Genomic DNA, 20,993 nt, shown 5'->3' on the forward strand with positions numbered 1-20,993 from the left:
TTTTTGTCTTGTCCATTTTTTTTATTTATTAATTATATTTTCCTAGAGAAGAGAAGAAGCAAAGGGGTGTTTTCTACTACTGGATCGAGTTTATTTTTCAAAAAAAGTGAAATAATTTGCTAAAAATCCCCTTTCCTTTCATGCTGTATCCGTGAGAATCCCACGACAGTCTGTCTCCCGTGTGTGTCATGGTACAAGGCTAAAAACACACTGCTGGAAGATGGTGTCTGCTGCCATCTCATCCGTATATTTCCCTCTCCGACTCGTTCGCCCAGCAAGGTGCCTCATGTCTCTGAAATGGGAAGAAGTTGGAGAGAAGAGCAGGACGGCAGCAGGGGTCGGCCATCATTAGCATTAAAAAGGTCCTCGGCGACACAGAGGTTTGTTACTGATGAATGTTGCAGCAGAAGAACACGCTGCTGCGAGACTCTGTACGATCCTTTCAGTTTGTTTTTCATGAGTCGCGTTCAGTTTGGGCCAACATCCAGCAGGCGGCGGGGATGTTGGGGCTCATTCCTAAGAAGAGTTTGGGGAGGTGGGGAGGAGGGTAGATGGGGTTTAGTTTCCTTGCTGATGGAAGGGAGCAGGGTGCGCTTGTACCTGCATTGCTGTGAGGGAAACAGAAAACACTATAAATGCTACACTTCAAGCCACAGACAGCATCAAGGGACGGCTTTTGCTTTCACGTCTCGTACCTTGTGGATGTCCAATGTAAAAGTGTTGGTGTGCTCCTTGCTGTGGTCCATGCTGTGGATGCTGGGGCACTGAGCCGGGGCCCTGCTGAGGAGGCGGCTGCAACATCACTAACTGGGGCTGACCGTGGCCCCCCGAGTGGTGGGGACCCGACATGGCTCCCTGTACATGGGCCTGGAGGAGAGGGGGGGAGGGCAGCAGATTGACAAACCAAGTTTAAGATACAACTTTCTTTTCATTTCACACATGCTCTCATTTGCAGTGATGGCTGTATCATACCTGTGCTATCTGTCCAAGGGGGTACGATTGTGGGATACCCTGGTGGCTGTGGATGCTGTAGCCTTGAAGGGGGTAAGAGGCTTGTGGAGACGTGTGGCCCGGCGGCATGTTGGGTGGGGTGGGTGCTGACAGGGGACCTGAGTGGTACAAGGACTGGGGCTGAGGGCCTGACTGGGCATTCTGAAAGGAGAGATCACAAAGTCAAGAGATAATTGATTCATCTCAATAACCGGGACCCACCACCTCCCCAAATGATTTCATGTGACGAGTATAAGTTTGGCCCAGGCTTGTCCGCCTGTTACAATGCAATTCATCTAGAAATCTAGACTCTGAATCGGGACACAGCATAAGTGTTTCGGTATATTTGGGGAATTCCATGCAGTCCTGTAGCTCACCTGTCCAGGGCTCGGTGCAGCGTGCTGGGGAGGGGGCTGGTTGCCTGTCGGGGTGATGGAGGGCTGGGGCTGATGAACTGCACCCGAGTGGTGGGCAAAGGACTGTTGAGCTACACAAAAAAAAGAAGAAAAGTATGCTTTATACTGTTTTACTATCAATAGAATGCAAGACTCTTAATAGAAGTACAGACATGACTCATCGTGATAAAGTATTGGAGCGCTCTCTACATTAGAGTGCATAGAGATATTTTGTTTTGAGTCCACTCACCATAGATGCTCTGCTGTGGTCCCTGAGATCCGTCTCCCTGTGTAGAGAACTGGGGGCCTCCTGGGGGTCCCATGGCTTGTGGGTGGGGACCCCCACCTTGACCTATCATCCTAGCTCCACCGTGCAGCATGGAGTACATCGGCTGAAGAGGGGCAGAAGAAGAGCTTAAAGTGACTGTTAAAACAGTTGTTTATTTTAATGCCACTGCAAACACTCTGCTGACCATTTAAACCCTGAATAAATGAAGGGGTCAGAGGGCAGGCTTCCTACCTGTCCAGGGTAGGGTGACATGGCCTGGATGACCTGCTGCTGGCTGTACTGCTGAGGGTTGTACTGGAGGTAGGACTGAGGGTAGGGGGACGCTACCAGCGGGGCCCCAGCTGCTGAGGCAGCTTGCATCATGGGCGGTGCTGAAGAACCGTGGTCAGAACGCTGCGCCACTACTTGGCCTGGAGGACGCAAAGCATCATCAAGACGACAGAAACATTACAGCTTTAACACACTTACACTTTGTTCAGCAAATGTCACTGCACTGTTGTACCACAGGTTACAGATATCTGGCTTTGACAAGAGCCGACAGGACATTCATCTTAGAAAGCAGTTTGTGAAAATGTAAATTAAGAATTAAAAACGCTGCTTTTACCTTTGGTCCTGGGGTATTTTCCCTGGCTGACTGTAGACATGGTGTACTGGTACATTGGTGGAGGCTGAAATACAGAAATGATTCAATTCAGTTCAATTTCATTTGTCTAAGAGGTCTTTACAATACATACAAACCCCTCTGTCCTCAGACCCTTGCATTGGATAAGGAACAACTTCCCCCAAAAAGCCATTTAACTAGTAAGAAAAGGAAGCTACCTTTGGGGGGGAGGGGGGGTGGACTTAGCATGGCTAATTTAATATTTTACGACCGGGCATCAAATACTGAGTTGGCAATATAAGGATGAGTTGGACCGGTGGATAATGCTCTCCTAAACTATTTGCCAGCTCAGTGGTTTTGTCAACCCTGACGACATCCGCAACACTTCAAGCTGTTTAACTTCAGTCTATTTGTAACGCCGAAACTCGACTCTGCCGACACGCTTTGGAATATCAAAAGGGTATCGTATCATTCAGAGACTTGCTTTGGGAAGACACAGTTGCCAGGCTTGAACATCTGAAGGCAACTTTTTCTGCCATCTCCAGGTTTGCACAACATTCCTTCACTTGCCCACTGAGGACGTGTCACATAATTTAGAGATAAACTATATAAATACATCCGTAGATTCTACATTTTTATATGATTTTTGACTTTTTATAGACAAAGTAATCAGCATAATCAAAATGAATCGATGACAGAAAAAAATGGTTTTTGTAGCTCGAATTAAATGATCAGGACTTTTAATTATACTGTTGCGCTCCACATTTGTTGAGTTTCCATGTCTTAAAACAACACAAGCATTAAATATGTAACCGTTGATTTGCTCACGTACCTGCACAGAGTGGATCTGCGACACATAGGAGAGGTAGGGGGTGTTGTACAGTGGACCCTGTCCGCCGGGGTGCTGAAGGACCACTGGGCTTGGAGGCGTTGGCCGAGGAGGGGTGGGCGCAGTGTTGGGCTTCGTCTGTACGACAACAGAACCAGAGGTAAATCGCACCAATTCAGATTATTTAAAAGTCTGACCTGCCGATTCCTTTATACTATAATTGACAGTAAGTTTTTACCACCATTCTGAAAACTTATTACAACCCTTCCGACATGTAAACTGTCAACAATTCTATGTTGTCCTTTTAATTTGTTATCTGTCGTGGTTACTCGTATTAAAAAACACAAAATTGAAATGATAAATGTTTGTGTGTGTGTGTGTGTGTGTGCCGCTGCGTGCCGACGTAAAAATAAAACAAATTAGAGACATGAGCGTGATCGGCCGATCAGCTGAAAACCGTAAGCGGTGCATCTCTATCATTTATTATTCAATATAGGAACACTTCCTAAATATGTATCCATAAGTGAGAAAATAGCAAAGTGACAATAAGTCTTGGAGTCTAAAATAGTAGCTGCAATAAGTATTTATCATTGTCAATATACTTTTGATTCCACTTCAACACATTCTGTGATTACTAAAGTGCTTTTACATTTTACGGGTTTAGCAGGAGTAACTTGGCTTACCATCGGCATTTGAGCTTTAATAGGGTTGAACTCTTTAGCGTTGGGGTTTAAGGTTGATTTCTTTACTTGGCTAAAAGATACGGGGGAAAAAAGTGTTTACAAATTACATTAACAATTACATAAGCAAACAAAATCAAACAGTTTACAATGAGAACTCACTCTGCCACGCCCTCTGTCGACTCAGACCTGGCCTCCTCGCTCCCTGGGGTCCTGGCTGGCTGCGGGGTGGCTGGGGAATGCCTGTCTGAAACGGGTGCCGTGCCGGCGCTTGTTGTAGCTGCGGCGTCCTTGGTGGCGTCCTCAGCGGGGGCTGGTGAAGGCTGAGGCTGGTGCTGGGAAGCAGCGGGAGCCGGAGCTTTGGGCTCTGAAGCTGGGTGAGCGTCTCGTGGCGACGGCTGGGCGACCTCGCCGACGGCAGGTGGAGTAGCGGTTGCTGGGGAGCTGGGCGAGCTAGAGCTGCCGCCACTCGGCTGGAGCTGAAAATAAGAGAGAGGTAAAGAGGGACGGAGGCGACAGATGAATGTGCTCTAATGTACGCATCTAAATGTAATCTAAATCATTAACTGAAGAGAAGATAATTTCAATGTCATTGGAAACACATCAATGGTTACAACCCAGTGAAGAAAACATAAGTGATGTTTTAAAGAACTCGTGTGACATCAGTGCCGGCTCAGGTCACAGCTTCTTTAATTTCACGCTTCATGGGAAGGCAGCTAAACTCTTACCCTGAATTCCTTGCCAAATTTACGCAGCTCCTCAATCTGCGACCTTTGCTGGACAGAGGGAGCTGGTGGAGGAGAGGAAACAAACGTGAATCTAAATGTGAAAAATTGGAACCGGCAAACTCGGGGCATGTTTTCAAAAACATACAAGGACTGAAACAACAAGTGGATTGTATATCTTCTGATTTCAAGTTAAACTAAAAGCCTAATTTCTCAAAACTCATTAGTCTTATGAACACACCTTTACTATTCTTGCCATCCTCTGTGCTGCTCTGGATCTCGGCGGCGCGTTCCTTTGCGCCGAGGATCTCATTCACTGTAAAGACGAGACAAACTAATTAGTTGAAGCAATAAGTCATCATTAGATTCCATCTTGGACAGCTGCGGCGTACTGCAACGAGGTGATGGTCTCATTAAGGCACATGACGATCACCTCGTCATAGAAAAATGGTATCGACTTTGATTTGAAACTCTAAGCTGTCAGACAGTACCATCGACGGGGAAGAGAGGGGCGGGGCCAGACGTCTTATGGGGAGGCATGGAGACAGACGATGTGTCCAAATAAGGCGTGTCCTGGGAAGAACCTGATTTAGGAGAACGAGCAGCTGCAAGGACAAGACCGTGAAGAATAAAAGTTTTAGGCAAAAACCAATCAATAATTTTGTAAGAGCAGTTGGCTGAAGGTACCTGTGGACTGAGCATGCGAGTTTGAAGCACGGCCTGTTCTGCTCGACTGTGGATGTCTTTGGGCTTTAGGAGATGTTCTGGAGACTGAAAATGGCAAAAAAAAACAGTTAATCACAATTCCTACTGCCGTAGAAACATGCAGAGATGCGGTCTAAACACTGACCTCCATTAACGGGCCTGCCAGCATCAGACAGCGAGTGTGGGAGTGAGTGGGAATGAGGGACCGTATGTCCGTGTGGGGCGGGGGGGCTGGATGGAGATGGAGCAGCAGAAGCAGAGGCCGGCGTGGGTGCTGGTCCTCCTTGAGAGGCGGGTGTGTTCGGGCCTGGGCTTCCCTGGGGGTGGTGGGGAGCGTAGGCGCCACCTCGGCCTGACAGGGGGCTGTTTCTCTCTGAGGGGGAGATGCCAGACTGGGGGCCAGCAGCAGAGGGCAGTGGGGGTCTCGGGGAGGAGGAGGATGGAGGGTTGGACCGATACCCTCCGCTTAGACGATTGTGGGGTGGAGGACCACCGGGACCTCTCTCAGCTCGCTCCCGGTTCATCTCTCTCTGTCGTTGAGGTAATGGAATGTACTTGCCCTCTCTGTAAGAGACAGATAATACATCACACAGAGGCAGAGCAGGAGATACTACACTGTCAGAACTGCCTGGTGCATAGAAACATGATGACAACTAGTCTCTGCATGCCCACAAAACGACCGGCCCCTCTCACCTGGTGCTGGCTCCGGGGCTGTCTCGGCCCCGTTCGCGCTCTCTGTCGCGGGGGCTTTCACGGCCCCTCTCGCGGTCGTTGCCGTCCCGCACCACAGCACTGTATTTGTCCTCCTCACTTTTGCCCTCATCATTTTCCAGGCCGACACGGTGGCGATACTGGGGGCTGGACTCGATCTCACTGGCCAGGCGAGCGGCACGTGCCTCCCTCTGACGAAACACATCAGAGTTGCCCTTCTCCAGCGGCACACTGGAACATTGATGATTATATTGTCATAAATATTCAGACTTCGAGGTAATAATGAGGGATAAAGAAAGATTCAGGGTGCTGTTTGCCGCCCAGCTGCAATGGTAACCTGACGCACAAAACCCGCAATATTTCCCAATGACTCCCTCTGGAAACTTACGTATACATGGAAAGGCTGGAATCGTATGTTGACGTGACTCCATATTTCACTTCATTGAAACGGAACATCTCATTGGCATCCCAGCCATTGGACTGAAGAATAAAAACAAAAAAAAGAGATTAATGGGAGAGTAAAAATAATCAGTACTTTCAAATGATGCTATATTGATAGAGCAGTCAAGATAAACTGTCAGCTTGTTTCTTTGATTGCGGTATGAAAAATCAACTAAATAAGAGCCTGTTTGTATGACGTGTGTATAACTGAGGGTGCATATTATTACATCATTTCTGGATCCAAAGAGAATCATTAGATGATTAGTTGGTAGGGACATCCCGAACCGATCCCCAAAATCAGTAATGTTTTGATCAAGGCATGTTTTAACTGATTGGTATCAGCTATTCTGAGCACAAACCGATCCTCCGTTCAACTGTCACGCGAGTGTTTTTACTCACAATGCTTTCATGCAGACAAATTTAATGTCTTTTAATGACTTGAATGTATTTCAAGTGTGCACTGTGCAGCTGTAACATCAAGAAAATAAAAGGTATCATTGGGACCCTGAAGTGGCAGATTCTCAATATTGAATGGCTCAGAATGGGACATGTTGGTGGTTAAGTGTGCGTTAAAGAGACTCACTGCATCATTTTCCAGATCGTAACTCTCTCCGTTGCTGTCTCCTCCCTCCCATCTCTGCAAAACCTTATCCTTGTGATCTCCATTGACGCGAGTGGAGCTGATGGCTGTATCTGTGAAGGTGTCTAAATTCCAAGACAAAAAAAGATGAAACATTCTTTGAGTGTTTCATTTGGCCAGATTTGTTTACAGACAGCATCATTTGGGTCTGAAAATGTTAAATTGCGTGTCATTATGTTATCATTGTTTACTTTTAACCACGTTACAGAATATCAATTATTTTCACTCCCCTGTTGCCCCACAAGACCAGGAAGCAATTCAAAATACTCTCGCCTAACAAAACAATGTACTTTAAATCAAGGACACTCTAAGCATGAACACAATCATGTGTCAACCTTCACACAAGGCCATTTTGTTTGTACCTCTGGTAGCAAAGTTGAGGTCAACGTCTTTGCAGATCATAGTCACAAGGTCTGAGGGGCTGAAGATCATCGTGTCAGTGATGTCCTCCTTCCTTGGCAGAAGTGATGTTGGGCTCTCCTCCCCACTGCGCTTGTGTACAGCGTCCACAGCCAACTCGCACTACGGGCCAAACGTTAAGATGATAATGGGGGACTGTGTGAGCTTGCACAGGATGACTTAAAACAACTGAAGAAAATACCATTTTTTCCCTTGAAAGGTTCACCTTAATGGAGACAGAATTACTTGCAGTGCTTCATTAAATTTTCAGAGGGAAGTACATGACGTTAGCTTCTTACCCGAGAACTGAGAGTCTTGAATATGCCTTCAAATACACTGCCATTCTTCACTCGTATGTCACAGGTGGAACCCTGAGAAGTCACCAGAAAAGTTTGACACAAACAAACTGTTATTTAGATAAGAAACACTTCGAAAACTGTAACAGCGTTTGTGGATTAATTATGCATATTTCAGGGGTAGCGTTGACACAGGATGCATAGCCTGCCTCTCACATGCCGGAGTCATATGGAAAAGGCATTTTAACCATGCAAGGCAGTTATTTTCTAGAAAAATCATGTTTCTGAGAACATTGATAACAAGCCAAACGACTTACGACAACAGCTGTGAGGAAGTGAAGCATTCTGGCATTGTTGTACACTCCCTCGAAGACCTGCGGATAGGAAAAGATATTAAGTATCATCAAGCAGAGTTACACAAAGACATGACATAAAAACCATCACACAGTGTTGCATCTAAAAAACAACATGGTTTAATGCGTTTTAGGGCAGGGACAAACTATCCCGAACTGAGGTTCTGACCCATTCATATCGACTGTCGTCAGAGGTTTAATCCTGCTATCAGATTACATTTGATTGTAGTTTCACTCACACAACAGTTTCTGATTATATACAATGTGTTTTACATCAGGAATGTTTGTAAACACAGTAGTAAAAAACATCCGTACATTTAAAATAATGATCTCTCCAGGGACCCACAAATGCTGACGGCCTCTCTAAACATGAAAATCGTATGTGATTACACCTCAAATATATCAAGATGGATTGCGACTTAAAGATAAGACATTTCTTCAATATTGCACAATATGTGGTGCGTGTTTGTTTGCTGCCCAACTTTTCTCAGGATACTCACAGGAGACGACTGGAATGATGGCTTTATAGAAGTCCGATTCCTGTGGAAAACAGCACAGTTAAAATATGTCTGCTCAGAAACGCAAGGAGTATAACTTGTTTTCAAAGCCTGTGGAGGCAGTGACACATTACACATACAACATGTAGTTCGGTTAGGAGACGTTGACAAGCTTACTTAGAGGCCTAACAAGTTCCCAGCATTCCTACTGTACTGAAACTCTACAGTGTATACTTGGTCTCTAGAATAATTTACTATGAATGTCTACCTGTATCGAGTTACTGCCAGGCTTCCACATGCACTTTCCATCTTTGTGGCTTAGAGTAAACAACGTTTTTAATTTGACTACATTGAAAAATGGGATTAGATCACTCGTGATACTAAGAGGTATCAGTGTTAGTCACACACGGTTACAAAACAAGGACTGCAACGAAGGTGGCACGAGTTCATTAAACACGCATATCTGCGACTTACACCACTTATGAGCTGGTGCTGAACTTAAAACATGTTCAATCATCGTCTCTTCACTGAGCGGTCAGATCAACTTTGAATAGCATGTATGCCGAACCGGACCAACCTCACTTTTATAATCTTCGATTCAATGTGGGCACTCATTGGTCCACAGCCCCTTTCAATCTAACAATAACTAATCTCATTGGCCTGGAGAGAGAGGCTCTACGACCGAGAAACACCCACTGAGCACACAGCGCCCTAACCGGTAGGCCTCACAAGTACCAGGACAATCCCCGGACTGTCCTGACAGAAACCCCCCAGCCCGCTTACCTCCCGGCCGGTGTCCTGTTGCCGCTGTTGATGCCGCTGACTGGAGGAGACACACCGGGGCCCGAGGAGGTTCCGTTGGACGCTTTTCTCCCGCCTGAGCCGGGTTGCTGCTGTTGTTTCAGCATTGCAAAGTAAAATGCGTTGACACTACCAATTGTACGGTTAAGCTAACTTACAAACACTGATACTTCACTTATTTTGAAAGCTAACGATCTTTAGCGATATCGCCTGTCCCGAAGACCGCAGAGCCGGTGTAACCTCAATGAGACCGGCTACTGAGCTAACGCTACTCTTGCTAAGTGACTACGAGTCGCTTGTGGCCTAGAATGTAAAGGCAAAACACCTCGCTATTTTAGTTAAACGTAACATATAACTTATCAACTCCCCCTTAACTATCTACTTTATAACCACAGCGGTTATGTCAAAGCAAGCGAGGAATGAAATGACACGAGTTTCCGTGTAATTATTAAGCAATGGCTGGCTAGCTTAGCATTAGCTTTGATCTTCAAGCTCACTTCGGGCGCTTTCCCTCCGGGATCTGCTCTGTCGCGTCGCCTTGACTGCGGAACCGCTGACCCTTCCGTTAAAAAGAGAAGGTCGTGGCGTTACTGTCAGTTACTTAAGGAAGTTTGATTGTTCAGGTTTCTTACTGAAAACCTGCTGCGGTTGGTCAACACCACCTCTCGGTAGGTTCACTTGACTCAATCCGCGCGCGGCTGACTGGAAACCGGCTGAAAGGGGGAGGGGGCGTTAACGTGCGCGTGCGCGTTTGACCTACTAGTGAGCGTGCGTGCATATGGCATGATGTGTGCATTGAACCGACACTTGATTCATCCTTATTTGTCTCTGTTATGAACAAGAATGTGTGGTTTCTACTGCACACGTGGCAGCCATCAAGCAAAACATACATATTGTTTTGCCTACAAAGTATTACGTTGATATTTATGAATTCCACCTTCACCTTCCGCCTATTCGTGCGTATGTTGCTGTTGCTTTCTTTATGGTTTTATTTGTTTTTTATTTCATTCATGCATTCATCAATGACTTTAAAGGACAGCCAAAGCCTAGGCAAAGCGACGATAACTAGTAAAACAACTTTGTCAGTGCGTCTATACACCAGTCATTACGACTGTAAGCTGCAGACAACATGGCAGCCGCCATTAACAGCGTTTGTGTTACATAGCAGGGATTTGGTCATTTCCTCAACGATCTTCATCTTTCCTTGAATCTTGGTTTCTTCTGACATCATTCTGGTCATTAAACGTAAGATTGCTTTCATCCTTTGCCAAAGAAGTCGTAAGTAGACCTTCATTTTATACTCTGAAGTGATTTAGTTGCAATGAACCCATACATACGTACAAATAACTGTTAGGTGTATGCCTACATATGACAGGATTTGTCAATCTTCTGATCCGTGGAGATACGTGGAGTTTGTATCTCTAACGTGTATTTACATGCTGTGATATTAACACTCATGACAGACATGAGGAGTATACAGTTTGGCCAGTGCTGTTGAGTGGAAAGTAACCCATATGCTGATCATTGAAGTAAAAATATGCTTTTTTAATGTCAAATAGTCACACCTAAAGGCTTGAAAGGTGTTAGGATCGTCTAACCATGGCTCAAATGCATGCCAATCACACTAGATTTAATCATAAATACATTTTATTTAAATATCAAAAGAATTGTTAAATATCAGACCTGATGCAACAACAATGTAACACTTCATAAGGAACCATTGAAATGTACGGGCACTGGTAAATCTTACCATGAATACCTCCACACTTTTTAAAATCACAATTTTATTAAGCTATTGAAGCATGACTGACTTACTTTTGACGGAGTAATTTTCTACTTAGGAATCAAGTAACTTCTATTTAACCAAAGATTAAAGCGGCTTTGCCCTCACTCTGTTCTGCTCCGATGAAAGAGTCACAATGTCCACATTTCTGACCGTCTGACCCTCACTCTACAGCTCTGCATCCCACATGTTGACAAAGAAGCCTCCCGCCCTGCAGAGTTTCCTGTCGCTGGTTTCCAGACGTGCCAGTCACCTTGCCCGACAGCAGTACGATGTCATTGTTGTGGGTGGTGGTCACGCAGGGACTGAGGCAGCGGCTGCAGCAGCCAGAGTGGGAGCGGAGACTCTGTTGGTCTCACAGAAAATACAAACCATTGGTGAGAGAAAGAGACCGTTTGCTCTTGACAAAAATGTTTCTCTTTGTGCAACCTAGAGTGTTTTTTTCCCCACTAAAATGAATTCCTTCTCTCTTTACATCCCCCCAGGTGCCCTGTCCTGTAACCCGTCTCTGGGAGGAGTAGGGAAGGGCCAGCTGGTGAAGGAGGTAGATGCTCTGGATGGGCTGTGTGGTCGAGCAGGAGACTGGGCTGGCATCCATTTCTCCATCTTGAATCGCAGAAAAGGCCCCGCTGTGTGGGGCCCGAGGGCCCAGCTGGACCGGCAGCGCTACCGGGAATTTATTCAGGTATCTCATACACTGATGCGGTTTATTTTTCCGAGTTTCGTTCTGTGACAGAATTAAAATTGTTGCTCACTATGTTGCTGCCTGCTGTTTCTCATTCAGTCTGAGCTGCTGTCCACTCCCAGGCTGACGGTGTTGGAGGGCTCAGTGGAGGAGCTGCTGGTATCAGAACCAAACCCAGAGGAGCCTGGACACCACCGAGTCACTGGGATACGTTTGGGTAGGGAACAAATGTTTCCCGTAGCTATTTTATCCTACACTGGTATTTGGGTTTAAATGAAATGAAGAAGTCTATCAATTCTTACACATAATGGCTGTATAGATTATACTACTAGTAGTTGTAAAAACTTGATTTGGTTTCAGGAAACCCTAAACAGCTGATGGCATATGGTGTATACTGAATGTACTATTACTGTGGTCAAGTTATTTGAAATGTATTAACAACAATTAATACACAATGGCAACCATGTTCCATGATTTTGCACCTCTTTTGACAACTTCTCAGCAAATGTAAGCCACCCAATCTCAGCCAGCTCAGTGGTTCTTACTACTGGTACTTTCCTGTCTGGCTCCCTCTTCATGGGCCAAAGCACGTCCCCTGGGGGGCGGATTGGAGACGCTCCATCGAGTGCTGGGCTATCCCAGACACTGAGGGAGACGCTGGGGCTAAGGACAGGCAGACTGAGGACTGGTACCCCTCCCAGGATTGTGAAGGATTCAGTGGACCTTTCCTTGGCGAACGTACATCCCCCTGACAGCCATCCAACTCCATTCAGCTTCCTCAATACACACACACACTGCAAGGTAGAGTTCACACTGTAAAGCTCTTTCAGCACTGGTAATAAAGGAAAAGCTTCATAGTTTCAATAGTGTAGAAGATTTTGTTTCAAAAGGACTTCTAAAATAGTTTCAATTTCTACTTTTGTTTTGGAACCAATGACTTCTTCAGCCTGAAGAGCAGCTGCCTTGCTACCTGACCTATACTACTCCTGGTGTAGAGAGAGTGGTGAGGGAGAGTATTCATCTCAACTGTCACATACAGGAAGACGCCAAGGGTCCCAGGTACACACACACACACACACACACACACACACACACACTGTACAGTGTGCTCTGAAACTCAAAAGTAACAACTGTAGTCTTTGTATTTCACAGATACTGCCCCTCCATTGAGTCGCGGGTGCTTCGCTTCCCAGGCCGACGGCACCAGGTGTGGCTGGAGCCCGAGGGGGTGACCTCTGACCTGTTGTACCCTCAGGGTCTGTCTATGACCATGCCCCCCGACGTGCAGCTCCGCCTCATCAGAGAAATTCCGGCCATGCACAGAGCCGAGATCCACACGCCTGGTACACTGCGGTGTGATCTGCACAGCAACAATTGATTTACATACTACATAGACAAGTGAGTTACAATGATACAGCAGGTCTGCATGCACCGTGTTGACTGGATGTTTCTTATATTTTCCAGGTTATGGTGTTCAGTATGACTTTGTGTGTCCCACTCAGCTGAGCCCTGCCCTGCAGGTCAAAAGCACCCAGGGACTTTTTCTGGCCGGTCAGATTAATGGAACAACGGGGTACGAGGAGGCTGCTGCACAGGTAGCTGCATTTTTTTTTTAATCTTCCTCTTATTTAGCAATTCAAGGTTCATACAAATACTGTTGGTCATACAACATGCAGTGAGTCTTCTGCTTCTGCCTCGCTGTCCAGTGGAGGTAGATTCTTCTTCCCTGTGGCAAATCTTGTTGAACCCACATTGCTTTATGCTGACACAAGTCCTATTGTTTCCGTCTGTGCAGGGCCTGTGGGCGGGGGTGAACGCTGCCCGCGGGGCGCTCTCCATGCCTGCGATGGCATTGTCTCGGACAGAGAGCTACATTGGAGTTCTCATTGATGATCTGGTGAGTCGAGGTGTTACAGAGCCCTACCGCATGTTCACCAGCCGGGCTGAGTTTCGAACCTCCCTCAGGCCGGACAACGCTGACCTCCGTCTAACTCTGAAAGGTAGGCATAGTGTCTGGGTCCCACGATTTGTTCTCCAGTCTACTTTTTTGTTTTTGTTTTTCTCCTCTTATAAACGTTTTCCTCTGCCAGGGTTTGAGGAGGTGGGATGTGTGTCCACCGTGCGCTACCAGGAGGCTGTGAGAGTTAGGGACGGTTTGCAGGATGCACTGGCAGCCCTTCAGGCTCTCGCTCTGTCCACCCACAGCTGGAGGAAAAAACTGCCCGACACGGGTATGAGTGAGAAAAAGAACACCTTGCTGACGTGAGTGACAAATATGTGAATACGCCTCTGCGATGGACCAGAATTTGCCCGGCTGAATCTCAAGAGTTGGTCAAAAGTGGTCGACCGTTGGTCCTGACTTTGTGGCTTCTTTTTCAGTGGTATGGACGTGCTGCAGTACAACGATGTGTCCTTTGAAATGTTGGCATCTGCCTTCCCAGAGTGCTTTTCACCTCACATGGAATTCTCACAAAGACTCAAGATAGAAGGTAAAAAAAACTGCTTTCGCCATTTTGAGGCAGTGCAGAAGGAGTCATGAAGACGAGGTTTCCTAAAAATGTTGCTTTGATATTGTGTTCTTTTAAGCTACCATGACATAGTTCATGCCTTCTCGATAAAAAATGTCTCCTCTCATTTAGCTGTGTACAGGCCTCACTGCAACCTACAGAAGAAAGAAATTGAGAGAATTCAGAAGGAGGAGAACATGTCTCTCCCTCAGGACATAAACTATTTATCTCTGCCGGTGTCTCTGTCTCAGGAAGTCAGAGAGATTTTGGACAGAGTTCGACCCAGCACTGTGAGTATAAAGTATTTGTTGCTTACGAATAACATTTTGTTCTTTTAGCCTCTTGGATTATGAAACTAATACCACGCTTTTCCTCCAGCTGGGTGCTGCTACTCGTTTGCAAGGTATGACTCCAGCTGCAATCGTCCATCTCCTCAACTACGTCCACCACACAGGACAAAACGAGAGAACGCGCAGAAACAAACCAGACCGCAAGGAAGAGAGAAAAGCAGAGCAGTCTGCAACAAATGCATCTTTACCTCAGTGACATGACGACTCATACAATGTCTTGTATAAATGTATTTATTCCTGAAAATGTACAAAAGAATAAATTACGGTATTTGTTTTACTTGGGAAAGATACCTCTTTGTATGGTAAAAAAATATCAACATCTTTTATGTACAACTACTTCCTCCAATGTTAGCTATGCGACTACCTAGTGAAGAACTCTAATCCTGTTAGTAACAGTGCTGTGAGCAGCATTAAACCCCTTGTGATCTTCTCAGTGACGCTGCCGTTAATGACGATGTGGCCATCCAGCTCAGCAGTGCCTCTTGTGAAGAAACCAAACGGAAACTTCCAGTTAGGCTGAGGCGAGCCCCTGGGGGGTTCTGGGTAAACTGTACTGTCGACAAACGTCACCTCAGTGGTTAGAGAAATAGGGGACGACGTAGGACACTGAAAAAAAAGACAGGAGGAGAGTGTTTGGACATCTTCATAGAGGTGAAACAATGTGTGCTGCACATGAAATAAGAATTTCAGATGCTGGCCTCACAGTGAGTAAGTATATTATGTGCCTACCTTGAAATGTTGACACTGGAATAGATATTTGGCCCCCAGGATGTAGTTCTGAGGAAGGTCTAAGAGACCCTGGCGGGCCCACAGTACTCGGATAGAGAGAGACTTGGGGAGGACGCAGCCTGATTCGCATGTTTCCTGTGAGAGGGGAAAAAAACAAGTCACTGTAAATAGAATAACACAAGCTTATAAATTCAAACTTTCAGATCATTCTGAAAGCATAACACTCAAAAGTTCTTGAACGTTCTTAAAAATGTGAAATTCCTGATTCAGCTGTACCTGCAGGCTGACAGGACATTCCTGTGTTAGGACTCTCGTCCAGTCCGGTTGGGAACCAGAGTTCATGGCGATCACGTCAGGAGTAGCAAGACCCTGCAGGATTCCGTACATGTGGGAACGCAGCTCTGAGCAGTCGCTAGACGGAGAGCTAAACAGCACACAGAATGAAGTGACATATAGAAGACTGAATAAAACTCACCATTGCATCATTATAACTTCTAATACTGGGACTCATTCTCAGCAACTCCACCACTACTCTTCATGTAAGAATCATCAGTTATAACTATATGATGAAGGTGAAGCAAGATAGCCTACTCACCTGAAGGTGCAGCCAGTGACGGTGTTGTGTGCGAAGAGGATGGGTGCTCGTCTGCGAGGGTCAGAGGAACACTCGCCACCCTGTGACAACCCCAGTGTGTTCAGCTAACTCACTGTCAAGGAACCACGGTGCCTGATTGACGCAGAACTAGCTGGATGAATGAAACAATAACTTTAAGAGAAGTGCATGATGGTGTTTGTAAGGATACAGGCTTCAATTCTCCATCAAAGCGACCAATGACAGGGGATCCCACTTTAATTCCGACAGCAGGGATTGGACCTCCTGAAGTTGAGCTGGGTGTGGCCAGCTGGGAGAGAGAAATGGTATTCATCTTAGTGATTGAATCCATACAGTGGTTCATTTAGTGATGCAAGCTGTGGCTTTAACAGCCCACCTGGAACTGTACAGCGTGTGTCTGCAACAGAGGCTGATTTGGATCCACATCAGCTAAGACCACGTTCACGGTTACATGTGTGAGTTCCCCTCTGCCTGTGTATCCTATGACAAACTCAACCTACGGGACAATCAGGAAAAGGAGAACTTAGTTTGACAAATTTGCGATTTAGGAAACAAAAATCACACATTTTCATCGACTCACATTTTTCACCACATTGACACATGAGTTGTTCTGTTCACTTGGTGCAGGCCAGTCAGACAGTGGAGTAACTGGGATCTGAAACAAGAGTCAGTACAGCACCTTACTTTGGAAGAAAACACAAGCCTTTAAATGGCATTCATTCTTCGTGTAAAGATTGTATTTTAATCCACAGTGGTCGGAGTTATTCATGCACCAGATTCTGTCTACTTGTAGATACAGTACAAGGGATGCTGTTTCATTCTAAGACTTGTACTTAACGACATGCAGGAGGAAACCCCAAATGCTGATGTCGTAGGCTGACTGATGATAAACTTGTGCAGAGGCATGTGAAGTGCAAAATGAAATAGTTCCTTCTAATACCATGTATGGCTTTAAGCTGTATGTGCAATCAGTAACTTACCAGAAGGTCTGACACCTGTGCCGTCTCAACTGTTGGAATCTGTAATAGAAAATATTGATGTCAGCCTATCTGCTGTGAGATTCTCACCAGTATTTGTTTACGTAAAAGCATGAGGACCTTGATCAGGCTCAGGTCAGAGAAGTAGGAACGGGCGTTGAAATTTGGATCCGTGGTGCACGACTGAGGAGTCAACATGCGGGTGCAAGACAGAGACGCAGACCTCAAGAACTCTGCCAGCAGAGGACAACAGAAGGTGTTTAGAAAAACAGAGTTACAACGGTGAATATGGTTAATATGGTACACTAAAGAAAACGCCTGAAGACTTAGTTTGAGCTTGGGCATCATTGGTCTTCAGTCAAACTACTGAGAAAGTCCCCGGCACAAAACGTAACCGAGATGGCAGGTCTGGATTTGAAAATATTTGGGGAATCTCCGCTAACATTCTTTTTATTTGGTGTGAACTTACTTGCAGGGTTGCCGTTGATACAGAATGCAGCAGCGGCCCCTGGAGATGGCTGACGGAGGAGACCCCACACGGTCGAGCTGGAGAAATATGTCTGGATGACATCGTCAACCTACAAGAATGAGTCTTTTTTTTTTTACGCATTTAATTTACTGAAGATACACTCTACGATTCAGCGTATCACTTTTAACCCTTTAGAAACATGATATCCGGTTACCCTGTAGAAGCCTCTGCTGTGGCTGCTGCTGGTAGGTGCTGGTGGTGAGAAGTGGTACGAGTCCCCTAAACCTGGATACTGCGGTGGAGCTTGGCGGGGCTGGGTTACATTATCTGTTGGGAGATGCAGATTTTTAACTACATTGGTTGGGAATCCGTTTTTATGTTGCTCATTGCTCTCCAGCTCTCTTGCAAAATGATCTGCAACATAATCAGTGATTTCCCGAGTGACGGCACTGATGATTCTTAATTAATTTCAAATGAATATATTCGTATTACTTCTACTTACCCTCAGGCCTGACACAAAACAAGGAGTCAGTCACAGTGACAAGAGACGCATCCACATTAGCCATGAACATCAGCCATTTCTCAATGCAAACTCCTGATCTGTAAAATAAGATAAAACATGTAAATACTAAACTGCTTTATGTGCTATGTTCTTGTTAGAGCATGTGCAGAAGTCTTACATGGCTTTCTGAGGACATCCGGTGAAGACAGTACTCAAGTTGGCAATGCCACAGTCGACTGTGTCGCAACAACAGCCAATGTCACAGAAATCAGGCGTTAAATCACAGAGACAACCTGGAAAATAATAAAAAAAGACTTGTGTTCGTCAGTCGGGACAACTTCAGTTCTGTGTGAAATTACAGAATGTTAGGAGGTTCACTGGTTTAACAAGAGTATGCTAGAAAACAGTGGATACACTGTCAGATGATTTAGAATCTTAAGCTATGGCAACAACTTCACTGTACTGTACTGACGATTGACCGGGTTGGAAAGGACTTAGATCAATTGTTCTGGGTCGATCGGGGTTGATGCTCACTTTTTTATGAAACTATATTTGTTCCTTGATGGCACATTACAAACAGCGATTGTTTGATAGTGATGCAAATATTGCATAACCCGACAAACCCTAATAAAAAAGATTTGAAAAAGAAAGTAAAGGACCAGGATCAATACTAATATTTACTAAAGAAGCTCTAATTAAGAGTCTTTCAAGAGGATCTGATATATTTTTAATAAATATTTTCTCAACATCAGCAGCTTTTACAACAGGCAACTGTCATTGCACAACAGATAAAGGGCAAATAATTTTAAAGCTGACAAATACAAGATGGTTTTATTGACTAATTGTATTTAAAAAAATCACTGTGGCTTTACAAAGGGGAGCCTGAAAAACAGATGAAAGGGTTGGGCAGGCATAGATCTACAGCAATACATTGGGTCTAGCCTGAATAAACAGTGGGAGACAGTTTGATGGATCAGGTAGAACCTGTTTATACAAAAGCATCAAAACAAGGGTAAGAGGCTTACTTGGCCTAACAAACAAAAGACTGGTGCAGAGTGGAAACATAACAGGAGGCAGGTGTAGTGTAAATTACCTTCTGAAGTCAACTGAGGTTGGACGGTGGTTGCAGGGGCCGTCTCAGTGACTACAGTGGGAGCTTCAGACCCAGGGGTGGAGTCCAGAGTGGAGTCCAGGGTGGAGGCCAGGGTGGTGTCCAGAGTGGAGTCCAGGGTGGTGGCCAGAGTGACCGCATCAATGGTGCCGACACTGGTGACGTCCACGGCCGCTGTGCCGCCCGGAGCAGGGGTCGCTGAGCTGAAAGGGTCCCCAATAACAGGAGTGGGAGTGACGCTTGAAGTGAGCCCTGCATCTGTGGCTGCGCGAGCCAAACGTCCACACAAGACGATGCATATCTGCAATGAACAATACCACTGGCGGAAATTCATTTCCTCAAAGAGACATGGTGCGGTCCAACATAGATACAATATGTGTATCAATATTAGTGCGAAGTCTAACGTTAACTTAGCTAGCTAGCTATCAAGCTAACGTTAACTTTACACTTAACGTTAGCTGAGCTGGAATTGTTTCCACTAACGCTACGTCACTTGTTACAACTTCACACTTGTGAATTCTTACAGTAAAATAAAAGGGCGTTTAAATAAATTAAGCAATTCAGAAAACGTCTTCCACTGATGCATTTTGCTAACGCTAAACATGCTACATAGATACACCAAAGAGCTTATTTTTGTTGCCAAGGAAGTCGTCACGGCGACTTCCGTTTCTAAGATAAAACTACCGTAAAACCTGTCAACGAGGAGAACGATACTTACCCAACTTTTTTCCGAGACACCAGAAGCAACACATTGTTTTTGATGCACTTGTCAATTGAAAGATTTTGAGTTATTTTTCTCCCATAACATGTCACATCTAAAATACACATTTAGAGTTGTATTTAACTCCACTTTGCGTCTGTAGATTTCACCCAATTCACCAAATGTAAGCATAATATATGTCTAATTAGCATATTTAAACATAAGATTCCAGAAAACCTGTAATAATAATAAAAAGAACTGTCTTAATGTAAGTAATCAACAGTTTATGGTTATATCTATTGGTTAACTTATTTCCCCCTATTTCCCTGAAGTATCTGTACTGTTTTTTCCCCCCTGTGGGTTGTTCATGTATCATTCATATCCTACTTTTATTTCTAAAAACATGAGGATTTCTTTTTTTAAATCTCTGTTGACAGTATTTTATGATTTATTGAGTGATACAAGAGATATCCAAAATCCATTTTGTAAAAACCTTTGGCTGTATGTCAACAAAATGAAACAAGCATTTTGATCATGGCTTTATCCAACGTTAAGATTTCTATTCTGAACATATTTACATGTATCATATATTTGATAAAAATATTCTTAATTTGCATGTAGAAATATAATTTTCAGAAAACTTGTAATACAAATAATCAACTCGGAGGTTATGGTGGTATCTATTAGTTAAGTTGTTTATCATTGTATGATTGTATTGTATTTGTTCATGTAACCATTCAGCACTGGTCCTCGTGGTTATGCTTACAGTACATGCCATTGCATTTACTAGCTTTTGACTTTGTACAATATTCCAAAATACATGGACTGTAAATTTGACTTTATCTGAGGTAATGGTTGAGTTGAGCTGTTTTCACTTCACTCCCATATATTTCCCCCAAGGGACTTGTCCCCTTAATAATATCCACTCCAAATGCAATCAAATGAGCGTATTTTCCTCAGCTCCAAAATGCCCGACTTCAGTTCGATAAGTCGAGTTTAGCATTCAGATCAAGTGATTTCTCCTTAAGAAACTAGCCAAAGCAGTTAACAACTGAATAGGTCATGAAGTTGTTTTGCTGTATTTGCTTTTTTCTGATGCCTCCTGTGTCTGGATTGTACAGAGGTATAAACAGTTGATGCCTATATCATGAAGGAAAAAATGGTGAAGGAAAAGCAGTGCCCTGTGTGGTCACAGATAACCAGAGTTATCACGTA

General features: G+C 44.8%; 3 protein-coding genes across 6 annotated transcripts; 1 reads left to right on the top strand and 2 right to left on the bottom strand.

Moving 5' to 3' along the window:
• Positions 1-82: 82 nt before the first annotated feature.
• LOC306795073 (ataxin-2-like protein) lies at positions 83-10,025 on the bottom strand. 2 transcript variants are annotated; one of them, XM_079293413.1, is made up of 23 exons: positions 9,335-10,025; positions 8,555-8,594; positions 8,019-8,075; positions 7,705-7,776; positions 7,369-7,528; positions 6,950-7,071; positions 6,314-6,405; positions 5,908-6,156; positions 5,360-5,778; positions 5,197-5,280; positions 5,001-5,114; positions 4,751-4,825; positions 4,513-4,574; positions 3,947-4,263; positions 3,788-3,857; positions 3,108-3,242; positions 2,279-2,342; positions 1,906-2,084; positions 1,636-1,777; positions 1,368-1,477; positions 973-1,152; positions 696-867; positions 83-516 (listed from the first exon to the last, which is right to left on the bottom strand). In XM_079293413.1, exons 1-23 carry the CDS (start codon positions 9,457-9,459, stop codon positions 455-457), a joined length of 3,102 nt encoding a protein of 1,033 aa, XP_079149539.1. In that variant the 5' UTR covers positions 9,460-10,025; the 3' UTR covers positions 83-454. The 2 variants fall into 2 exon arrangements, with proteins under 2 accessions (XP_079149539.1, XP_079149540.1); XM_079293414.1 differs by having other exon boundaries at positions 83-608.
• A 333-nt stretch (positions 10,026-10,358) lies between these two features.
• Positions 10,359-14,972, top strand: mto1 (mitochondrial tRNA translation optimization 1). Of its 2 annotated transcripts, none has more exons than XR_013772955.1 (13): positions 10,359-10,597; positions 11,310-11,512; positions 11,621-11,820; positions 11,920-12,037; positions 12,323-12,621; positions 12,767-12,879; positions 12,973-13,163; positions 13,285-13,415; positions 13,616-13,820; positions 13,911-14,082; positions 14,200-14,309; positions 14,470-14,617; positions 14,706-14,842. XR_013772955.1 is itself a non-coding variant. In XM_079293172.1 (13 exons), exons 2-13 carry the CDS (start codon positions 11,323-11,325, stop codon positions 14,871-14,873), a joined length of 2,055 nt encoding a protein of 684 aa, XP_079149298.1. In that variant the 5' UTR covers positions 10,361-10,597; positions 11,310-11,322; the 3' UTR covers positions 14,874-14,972. The 2 variants fall into 2 exon arrangements, 1 of the variants encoding a protein (XP_079149298.1); XM_079293172.1 differs by having other exon boundaries at positions 10,361-10,597; positions 14,460-14,617; positions 14,706-14,972.
• On the bottom strand, positions 14,893-19,690 carry LOC306794919 (tectonic-3-like). Of its 2 annotated transcripts, none has more exons than XM_079293174.1 (14): positions 19,061-19,690; positions 18,146-18,260; positions 17,968-18,065; positions 17,680-17,792; positions 17,466-17,574; positions 17,117-17,229; positions 17,000-17,038; positions 16,600-16,674; positions 16,396-16,515; positions 16,210-16,308; positions 16,002-16,105; positions 15,683-15,830; positions 15,407-15,541; positions 14,893-15,283 (listed from the first exon to the last, which is right to left on the bottom strand). In XM_079293174.1, the coding sequence occupies exons 1-14, from the start codon at positions 19,410-19,412 to the stop codon at positions 15,038-15,040; spliced, it is 1,866 nt and encodes a 621-aa protein (XP_079149300.1). In that variant the 5' UTR covers positions 19,413-19,690; the 3' UTR covers positions 14,893-15,037. The 2 variants fall into 2 exon arrangements, with proteins under 2 accessions (XP_079149300.1, XP_079149299.1); XM_079293173.1 differs by having other exon boundaries at positions 17,680-17,879.
• Between the last annotated feature and the right edge of the window lie 1,303 nt (positions 19,691-20,993).

This window comes from Melanostigma gelatinosum (assembly GCF_949748355.1).
Source record: "Melanostigma gelatinosum genome assembly, chromosome: 21".
In the NCBI taxonomy this organism is placed as follows: domain Eukaryota; kingdom Metazoa; phylum Chordata; class Actinopteri; order Perciformes; family Zoarcidae; genus Melanostigma; species Melanostigma gelatinosum.

What these genes read in the sequence shown, in the direction of transcription:
- mto1 (XM_079293172.1), top strand. Translation starts at nt 11,323, where the DNA reads ATGTTGACAAAGAAGCCTCCCGCCCTGCAGAGTTTCCTGTCGCTGGTT. An exon ending in ATACACACACACACTGCAAG is followed by an intron (nt 12,622 to 12,766) that starts GTAGAGTTCACA and finishes TGACTTCTTCAG; the next exon opens with CCTGAAGAGCAGCTGCCTTG. An exon ending in AAAAAGAACACCTTGCTGAC is followed by an intron (nt 14,083 to 14,199) that starts GTGAGTGACAAA and finishes CTTCTTTTTCAG; the next exon opens with TGGTATGGACGTGCTGCAGT.
- LOC306795073 (XM_079293413.1), bottom strand. Translation starts at nt 9,459, where the DNA reads ATGCTGAAACAACAGCAGCAACCCGGCTCAGGCGGGAGAAAAGCGTCC. An exon ending in CCTCAACTTTGCTACCAGAG is followed by an intron (nt 7,072 to 7,368) that starts GTACAAACAAAA and finishes CTTGGAATTTAG; the next exon opens with ACACCTTCACAGATACAGCC. An exon ending in CTGCACCGAGCCCTGGACAG is followed by an intron (nt 1,153 to 1,367) that starts GTGAGCTACAGG and finishes CTCTCCTTTCAG; the next exon opens with AATGCCCAGTCAGGCCCTCA.
- LOC306794919 (XM_079293173.1), bottom strand. Translation starts at nt 19,412, where the DNA reads ATGAATTTCCGCCAGTGGTATTGTTCATTGCAGATATGCATCGTCTTG. An exon ending in CACAGGTGTCAGACCTTCTG is followed by an intron (nt 16,675 to 16,999) that starts GTAAGTTACTGA and finishes CTCTTGTTTCAG; the next exon opens with ATCCCAGTTACTCCACTGTC. An exon ending in GTCACTGGCTGCACCTTCAG is followed by an intron (nt 15,831 to 16,001) that starts GTGAGTAGGCTA and finishes TGTGCTGTTTAG; the next exon opens with CTCTCCGTCTAGCGACTGCT.